The 10355-nt window shown below is 36.4% G+C and overlaps 1 protein-coding gene across 1 annotated transcript in view; it reads right to left on the reverse strand.

Annotated features, from left to right (window-relative positions):
• ATG5 (autophagy related 5) overlaps window positions 1–10114 on the reverse strand; it is a gene marked incomplete at its 5' end in the record, with an annotated part of 82750 nt that extends 72636 nt beyond the window's left edge. Inside the window, 2 exons of the mRNA XM_081998669.1 lie at window positions 3191–3318; window positions 10007–10114. Of these exons, the coding sequence (XP_081854795.1) occupies window positions 3191–3318; window positions 10007–10114 (236 nt within the window). The remainder of the gene's footprint in view (window positions 1–3190; window positions 3319–10006) is intronic.
• Between the last annotated feature and the right edge of the window lie 241 nt (window positions 10115–10355).

A 10355-nucleotide genomic window follows, 5' to 3' on the forward strand; every position in this document is an offset into this window, starting at 1 on the left:
AGGTTGGCCAGCCTGGTGAGGAGAGCTTTAGACCATAAACAACAAGGGTGTGAATAACAATCCACAGACAAGTACAAATTAATGGACATGGGTGGAAAGCAAGTGGTGAAAGGTGACAGCTACAAGGGAGATCTCAAAATTATAAAAGAGGGTAAAAGTCTACCACAAGTATATGTACGTAAATGCACACAGCTTGGTAAACAAGCAGGTGAGGTTAGAGCTACACATCCAGTGACATAACTGTGACACTGCTGGGGCTACCTGAGATGGGCCGAGACAGCTTACACAACTGGAATGCTGTTGGGGATGGATGGATGCAAGCTGCTCAGGAACAACAGGCAGGGCAGATGAGGGAAGAGGGTTGTCTTCCATGTGAGGGAGCAGCTTAGATGTATGAAACTTAACAGGACAGACAACAGGTTGGTTGAGATCTTGTGGTTCAGGATCAGAGAGGAGGCTAGTAAGGGCAAAATCACAGTGAGCTTGTTACAGATCATGTAATCCAGGCAAGGAAGTAGACAAAGTCTTCTTTAAACAACTTAAGAAGTTTCTGCATCACAGACCCTGGTTCTTGTTAATCTCTTACATCTGCTGGAAAAGCAACATAATGGGACACAAGTAATCAAGATTTCTTGGTACAGGCATTGGATGGACCAGAGCTGACCTGCAGCCGAATCTGTTACTTACTAACAAGACTAAATAGTTCTTGATGTGATAATCAGTGGAAGCTTTGGCTGTAATGACCATGAAATGGCAGAGTTCAAGGTCCTGGAGAGATTGATAAAGGACAGTAAGCAGAATACAGACTTTTGACTTCACTTGCCACTTCCTCCTGGTGCCCCTGCACAGTTGAGGCTCAGCCACCTCAGATGCATCATTGGACAGAACTTTTAGTCCCTTACTTGCAGCCAGAGTACTGAACCTATCCTGTAGTTACAGAAATGCAGCTGGAGAAGGAGCCTTCCTCCTGTTGCCAGAAGTCACAAGCTTCCAGCCCTTCCATATCTTAGAAGACTATTTTCCAATCCCATAATCACAGACTCTGCCAGCATCTCCTTCAATGTAGTTGTAGGCTTATGCTCTTGTAGCTGTAGGGTCTCCGAGAAGATTTGATCCGTTTCCTTTTGTAGTTTCTGATGCGCACAGTCTGATGAACCCTTCCTGCAGCTTCTTAACTTGGTGACACTGACACCCCCCAGCACACGTCTCCTGCAGGCAAGGAAACCATCTTCCCCTGCCCCAACAACCTCAGTGGGAGGCCACAGGCCCCTGTAGCTCCAGACCTGAAGAGCTTCATCCGCCTTCAGGAGCCTGGCCTGAGTGCTGCAGACCATGAAGTTGAAACTATCTTTCAGACTTCCTCCAAAATCTCACTGAAAAGCTGCAGCTGAAAAGAGATACTTTACATCCCAGCCAGGTATGAAATGGCATAGACTGTAAGCAATATGACCTCACAGTAGAAAGTAAGTAATTAGAATGAGGAATATTATTAGCAAGTTCTATTTGATTCTGAATGCAGAAGTTACACTTAAAAAGATTAAGCATTAATGCTCCCTATTCTTTTGCTACAAATACTAGCTCAACCTCATTCTCAGTTCTGGCATTTGGGTCTTCCCTGGAAGAAGTTTCAGCTATTTAGGGGATTACCATATTCCTAAAATAATGGTTTGCAGATAGCATTTTCCTTAGAAAAGCAATTCCACTGAAATCAGTGGAGCTGTTCCTGGCAGAATATGCTTAGATTTTCTGAAAGATTAGAGCCTTAATTAGCAGATCGTAATTGCACTATTCATTTTTATTTCAATGTTCAATGAGTCGACTAAGTCTCCACTTAATTTTATAATTATAATTTATAGTTTTACTCCATACTTATATTCTGTAATTTTTTTTTATTTCTAGATTAAACATCATGGTATTTGAAAACTTACAGAAAATACAGATCTATTTTTTGTTGAACTAAAAAGCGTCTCTTTCCTTTCTTGTTACCACTTCAGTGATTATCTACCTATGATTATGAACACCCTGGGACAAACTTTATACCTTGCTGTTTATTTAGACAGTATCCGTGATGGCACACCAAGAAACCAATTATTATTAAATTCCAGGTAATTTACACAGATGTCCGCTTTTGCCAGCCAGTTTTGAAAAAGTGAAAAAAGCTATTTTTTATGCTTTTCTATTTACATATTTTCCAAGGTTTACACTAGGTTGTTCTCGAAGAAACAAAAGACTTGGTGATGCAGTAGATCTCTTCAAGTCTAAAGGGACTCCATGATGTGATGCTTGCTAATCAAGACAACCCCGTTTCAAGAAGCTAAAACAATCACTGGTAGTTTTCTTTCCTATTGTGATACAGGAAATAAAAAGAGATATAAAATCTCTTCAGCATTCAATATACTAAATATTTTCTGGAGAGCTGATGCTATCTATACAGAGCTAGTAAACACTGCAGCTCTCAAAATGTTTTCTTTAAAACTCTTTATGGCAGAAATAGAAAGAAACTAAATCTGATTAACATATTTATGAAAACTAAGTAAATGAAACAATGTCAGTTTGGTTCCCCAACCTCAGGGGAAAAAAAAAAAAGAAATGTTTTAATAGACTACTAAAATAACTGGACTAATAAACAAAAATAGAATGAACAACCATTGAACTAATTGAATTCAGCAAGAGCCTGTGCATCAGTATTACATTCATAGACCACACCAGTGAAAAGTGAAGGTTACGCACATGTTTTATTATCTTTAAGCATATATCCTATTTGCATTCAGATTCCAAAAATAATACTTCCTTTCTGTGTTATTAGGCATCTTTTAAGAAGGTAGAATAAGCTAAATAAAGATTTATTTGGTGATTCTACTGCAATAAAAGGTAAAGCCAAAACCACAGGCATTTCTTGTTACAGTAACAACTAGAATAAAAACAGCAGGTGCAGCACAACCTCTCCTTTACATATAGAGTAAAAACAAGCAGAACAATCAAAAATATGTTCAATCTTAAACGTTCTTCTGTTTTCCCCAAACAACATGCTTTTCTCATCCTTCTCCTCTTTTGCCATTTTTGAAACCCAACGGAGTGATTAGTTTGGGAAAAGTACTGACACTGTGCTGAACTTGTAACTCTTCACATGAGAAATGTAGTAAAGCTACAATGTTAAAAAAAAGCTACAAAGTAGCAAAAAGCTACTCACCATTTCAGTGGTGTACCTTCATATTCAAACCATATTTCACTAACTTCTTCTTGTCTCATAACTTTCTGAAAGTGTTTCTTCACTTTGTCTGTTACCAGTGTCAAGTAGCTTATTCTTGGCAAAAGCAACTGAAAGAAAAAAAAAATTACAGAGGCCTTAAGTATAGAGAAAATTTACTAAATTAATAAAAAACTGTAACAAGTATTCATTTTCATAACAAAAATTCAGTCAGCATTCTTTCCCCTCCCCCCTTTAAGGTAAGATGTCTTTTAGGGAGTTCACTTATTAATGCTCAATGAAAGACTACAAAATTACGTACTCAAAAGATGCAAAATAGCAGTATCCAATACACTAACACACAAAAAAGTAAAAAAAAAAAAAGTTCTTGATTCTTTCGATGTGGTGGGAGGGAGAACAGTGGAATTTAATTTCTGCTTTTCTGTATTTAAACAGACCAAAGAATGAAGTTTTTAACCTTTTTCATATGGATAGGAACATGTACTAACTTCTTACTGAATACAATGAGCAACTGTATATCAGCTATTATTTCAAAATGGAAATTCGTACAAAATAAAAAAAAAAAGAAAAGAATGAAAAATAGCTGCTTAAAGGTTTGGTCTCCAAGTGCATTTTGTATTTCCAATAGCTGGCATTTTCCATTTTCTTTGCACTGGATTTGCCAATTCAGCATGTTAGTCAAGGCTACGATGATTCTTCCACTATTTAACTTTTGCCCACCTACTAAAATCAGAAAGAAAACTGTCTATATTTTATCAGTTGAAACAAGACATCATCTTAAAACTTTCTGGTATACTATCTGTTTTTTTCTCAAGTGTAACGTTATGCACTATCCAAAAGAGCATACTGTGTTATTTTCACTCGTAAGCCCCCCACTCCGCCTTTTTAAAAAGTCTCATGCGCAGTAAGAGCCGTTAAGCAGACTGCATCAATCAGTGTACTGACTGATGATTGTGGTGCACATTTATTTAGGATTAATCAGTTAAAGTAAGCTTTAACAAACAATGTCTTTCAGTATCCCAATGAGAAAAGATTAACCTTCCTGTAAAATAACATTTAACTTTGGAGGAGACATTTTAAATTAATAGTATTCATCCTATAAAGTTATTTTAATTTTCTGATTGTTATTAAAATAGATGGATCTAAGGAAGAAATAAACTATATTTTGCATATTTAGAAAAAGAGAAACATTTGTTTTCCAGTGTTCCTCATAACCAGTGTTGTTTCTTAAAATATTTTCTTTATAGTATATGGATAATGCTAGGCCTTAAGTGAATGTCTATGGTATAGACATCCCAAACTATGTAAGGATATATTTTGCCAGATAGATAACTTGATCTCTGCTGCAACATTCTTCCAGAATCTCTTCAACAATTAGAACACACTTTGATATATAAATTAGATAATATTTTGGCCATGATATTAGAATTTATTTATAAATATCTGATTCACAGAGAAGTAGTACGGAGAGTAAATGAAGAGTAAGTTTTTATGAAAGAGAATGGATTTGTCATTTAGAGAATGCTGCATTATGTTACTAATCTGCATACATCTGTGAAACAACTAACTTTTATGATCATATTCAACTACAAAAGATCAAGACTCACCACTATCACAGTCATCGAGTCAGTTAAAACTTTATCTTTTATGTACCATATGGTTTTCTTTTTTCCATCTGTTGCTCTTATTACCATCATCATATTGTTCCTACCTTCTTTCACAGGAGTCGAATTCAGCAAGGTAATTAAACATAGCCTTCAGTTTTAAAAAGGTGAACAGTCTCAATAAATTCAATGAAGTCATGTACACACTCAAGTGAGAATTGTTTGGTACCCCAGTGACTTGAATGACAATATAATCTTATCCTTTATTAATCTAATTCCATATATTTACACTGATTGATCTTGAGACAATATAGTCCAGGCTATTCCACTCAAACCCAAATATTTTTGGTAATAATTCTTTATTATTTCTCTGTGATATTTACAGTTAAATTAATGCAATATATTCTGCATTAATTAAATTAATGTTAGTTTAAATTAATTAGCTAAATTAATACAGTATATTCTGACATGAGACCCATTTGGACTGCTACAAAAGCCAATTTTCAGCATGCTGCATGTGGCACAACCATGCAGGAATTGATAAATATATTAAAGCATTATTGATTGCAACGGTGTTTGACATAACGCTTTAAACTGCATAATAATTTCCTCTGTGAAATATTTTACTTCAGTTTGCAGCGTGGAAGAATGACACAGTTTCTATTTCAACACAGTTAGAGATCACAGAAAATAACCAAACAGCATTTAACTGAATTTAACAGAATGTGGCCAGCACTCCCAATTGGCCTCTTTGGAGTACAAAACCCAGCAGTTAATCAGGTGAACAGGGATTGCCTGTTTTTCAGGGATGCTAGGCATTTGCAGCACCTACTGAACTCTTTTTTTTGGTCTTCCCACCTCTTCTACCTTGCTATAGTCTTCTACTTCCATGGAAGACATGAAAGGATCCAATTCTAACACTTTTCTAGCTTGAATTATCCTAGAGATTTACAAGTATACTAAATCTGTTAAGTGAGACCTTTAAAAGCATAGTTTAAAGACATTTTCCCTTGGTTACCCCTTTTAATATCCCTTCTCCACCAGTTGTCTACACTCAGTGGAAGACACCTGTTGACACAAAACATTTTTACTCCAAAAATCCTGTTAATTTTTAAATTCTATTACTGAGTATTTCCAGAGAAAAGGTACTAAAAATATTTAGAAAAAAAAAAAAAACACTTCAATGTATTTAACCATATACTAGTCTTTAGTCAATCTCTCTGACAGCAGAATCACATTAATTGTTTTATAGAGGCCTCTATACGAAAAACAAAATTCTACACAGCAGTCCACCTTTTAGACTATTAGACACTCACAAGCTTTTCCAACACTTTTAGCCATTTGGCAAGAAGCCTCCCTTTTAGGCAAAGCCCTGTTCAGCAGAATGACACCTCTCCCACAAACACTTTTGCTACTGACTCCTAAACCAGTCTGTGCAGGCCAATGATGAGGCTATACCCTTTCAGCCTTTGGTTACCCGACAGCAATACTTGTAGATGCTGGGAATGAATGGCCATACGAGTAATTCTTGGTTTGGGGCTGTAATACCTAATTAAAAAAAAAAAAAAAGTGATCATATGACAAAACATACTAATCCAAGTTAAAGTCATTCCACTAGGTCAGATTTGCTCAATTCCTTTTTTTTTTTTTTGACAAATAACAGGTTAGAACAATGCTATGAAAAATCAAACACATCCAAAACGCAGGTAATGTAACAACTGCAATCTGAATGTAGGACTGATGAATCGCTACATAATACACAAAAAGACAGAATGAGCATCACAATTAAATTACCTACAGTACTACATGGGCGAATAGGCAGACAAGGTAGTAGCAGAGTTTTTCATTAGCAGATTGAGTGCGTATTTAGCATAGATTCAACAGTTATCCATTTAAATAGTGTATGAGAGAAGATAACTAATTTGAAAGTGTATAATACAACACATGCGGAATTGAACAGAAGAGAATCCCAGTTTTGATTCACGTTGTCTGGCAACTGAATGCCATGCTGCTACTGATCAATGGCAGATAAGTATAATGCTTGCCACTCACTACGCTGCGTCATAAAGAAACCTGAATGAAAAACCCCGCTTTCAGTTGAGCTTTTGTGGTCTTGTCCCCTGGGAAGGATGGATTTGTAAGAAGATTCAAGAGTCTGAAGCAGTCAGTGAGTAAATGGCTTTTAAGTGTCAAGACCAAGTAAAGTTCCCTGAAATGCTAAGTGAGGCTGGGTGCCTTTCCCTCCAGCAACCACTTCTGTAAGTTTTCTCTCACTCGGTATAAAAACAAAAAGCTGGCAGAAGCTCCCGCAAAGCACTCAGAGTACATGGTATAAAGCCAAGTAGATGTTCACAACTTGTTGGGATCAGACTGACCATTGCAACAGTAATGAAGACAAGATAAATCGCTCAGTACTAACAATTTAAAAAATACCATTTGAGAATATGAAAAAACTCTAAAATTCATATACACGTAATTATTTAATTCTTTTAAAATAAACAGGTATTAGTTCTTGATTAGAACCAAGACACAACAATAATCAACTGCTTTTAATATGATTTCTAGCCCTAGCTTTGAAAGAAATTGTGAAAAACATGCACACAATTCATATATGCTCAGCATAAACCAAAACAGCTATACAAAAATGACAAGGGAGAGGGCAGGGCAAACAAGTAAGAGTAGGAGTACTGCTCATTAAATTAAGAAAACAGAAGTAAATCTTCAAATACATTACCAGTCAAAATAAGTCCTAGTAGGCCAGAACTTGCCATCCCCAAAATTATACAAACTGCAACACCTGTCTTTTGCATATGGTGTATTGCCACAGTATTTAATCACAGTAACCAGCAATGCTTTCTGTAAAGGTTAAATGAAGTGCAAGGAACTCCTAATGCCTAAGTAAACACTTGCAATATATCTTTGTGTAAAAAAAGTACCTCTCCAGCGACATCAACAAAAGCTATTTGTTGCAGAGCAAAACAGGTTCTAAAACTGAAAAATTCTAGATTCAACAGGAACTGGACCGGTCTAATCACCTATGTATCAAGGATGAAGAAACAAAGCATCCTAACATGGAATGGCTTCACATTGCTCGCTCTTACAGGCAATAAAACAACCCTCTTGACACCGAGGAAGCTTACAAGAACAGCCCAGTAAAGGATAGTCCTTTGGACAGAGTATCATTCTAAGACTTGCCTTCTGCTGTAATTTTATTATTTACACCTGACAAATCTCAGCCAATGAGCACTCTGCTTCCTGCACACATTTTATTTCTAACTGTTGTTTGCACCAAGAGGCAGACAGTATACAATTTTAAAATAAAAATTGTAACAATTTTAGGACTAGGGAAAAATCAGATAGGTCAACAACAAAGGTAGTTCAACCTAGTTGTTCCTAACTATGCTTCTACTCCAAACACAAGCATCTGTAGGAGTCACTCGAAAGAAACTTGACATAGCCATTTTCAGTGTAACTCTGCAGAAACCTACCTGGCTTGATTACAGGAAGAAATAGGAATAGTGTTTTACCTGAACTGCTTAGTCTTGATGTCACTACTCTTTCCAAAAGACAGGCAAACTCATTTTAAATTAGCTCTGCTAATTTAATCACACCGCTGTGTGATGCAAACCTGGGCACACTAAGCGGAAAGGATGAAGACTTGTTTCAAAAATGCACTCCAGATCCAGACAAAAACATTGATGTAGATGCACTCTGAAACCATGAGAACTAAACGATGATTCAAAACCTTGATTGCTTTTCTACCTTTTACTATTATAAACCCTTAGTTCCCTCAAGAAGCAAAGCTGTATTATCAGTTCCAACATGACCCGAAAAAGGAAGAAGCTAAAATTTTAGAACTGTGATCTGTGAATAACAAGATTTTGCAGAAGTAGAGAATTAAGCCTTCAGAACTTTTTTGCACACTTTAAGCAGAGTAAATAAAAGAAATCCTACCAGCTTAAAACTATTTCCTTGGCTTAGAAAGTTGTCCACACCATGAAGATAACATGGTTTCAGGGTTTCCATACTGATGTCAACCAGATCAACTGCAGGTCTCTATACTTAAACTCATACCTTTCATGTAGCTCTTATTATATACATATATGTTTTAAGTCATACATATATATATAAAAATTTAAAATCTGAGATTTCTAGATAGGTCAGATACATTTGGCAATAGGTCAACCACATAAAGTAAAAGTGCTTCTGTTTTACCAGTGGTGAAAGATGAAAGATGAGCACGATCACCACTGAAAAAAAGCATTAATGCTTTATTAGGTTTCAAGAACCCACTGAATACACCTGTAAATCAGAAACTGATGACAAAGATGCTATTAAACACAGAATAAAAATTCTATCCAGTAGTATTTTCAAAAAGAGTAGAATGGGATGAGACGTAAGGATTTCAGAATCACATAAAAACTCACAGTACCAGATTTTCCTCCCACGTACTTGTTACATTTCAAATTTAAGTTCCACTGAATCAGCTAACTTGCTATCAATCAAATGCCTATTAGGATGAAAACTGCTGAGTACACTATAAATAAGTAACACATGATTAACAGAAGGCACTTCCGGTTTACAACTCCAATACATCCATCACCCTCATTTTTATCATCAGCTAGCAATCCAGTTCAGGCACTGTACTGTTAAGACATTATAGCTCCTTTTCCTACATCTGAGGTAGATCTCTCATGGCTGCTAGCATTTAAAGAAAAGAAAATGAACAGAAGCCATCCACAAGCAGAAATACTGAAGCCAATGTTCGTTACGAGTTTATGTTACACGGGTGACTGATCTTAGGGTTTAAGATTGCACAAAGCTCTGACTGAAGTTATTTCTGTAACATAAAAGTCCTCTCCCTTCTTCTGGTCATTATCCCAAAACATATAAACTCATGCAGAGCCTCCTCCTTTTACCTAATTACTTACTGACTTTTTAATAATTTTTCTTATGATCTTAATTATCTGTGATAAGTTTATCTCTCTGGTGAAACAAGCTTAAAGTTTTGAACCTGCTGTGGAGAGATGAATCATGCTGCATGCTTATACAGTTTACTTTCAGAAGGTACCAGGAATAAGAAGACAAAATTTGGGTGGGTTTTTTCCACAACATGTAGTAGCACACATGAGAATGAAGGAAACAAACATAACTATGGCAATGGACCATCTGTGACTACCTTCGTTATACTCACATAGTAAGGTTCAGCTTCCCTTTCGGTTATCTCATCCTGATACAGAGTGAAACAGGTTGGTATTCGTCCAAACCACACGTCTCGAAGTACATCTTTGTCATCTGTCATTCTTCCAATGGATAGTGAAGAACATGTAGATCAGTTTGTTTCTTCAGCTAGAGCTGCAACCCCGTTCCCCCCCAAAAGAAACAAGTCAGCACAACTGCAAATTAAATACATCTTGTTAAAGGCTCTCCAGTAACTACGCTCCTGCAAGCGTGATCAACGCTGTCACCGAGACGTTAAACGCATGAATTTGTACAAAGAACGGGATGAGTCAAGGCCTTCGAATTAACGCTTTCCCAGCTAC

The sequence above is a fragment of the Phaethon aethereus genome (assembly GCF_964289735.1).
Source record: "Phaethon aethereus genome assembly, chromosome: 3".
Classification (NCBI taxonomy): Eukaryota; Metazoa; Chordata; class Aves; order Phaethontiformes; family Phaethontidae; genus Phaethon; species Phaethon aethereus.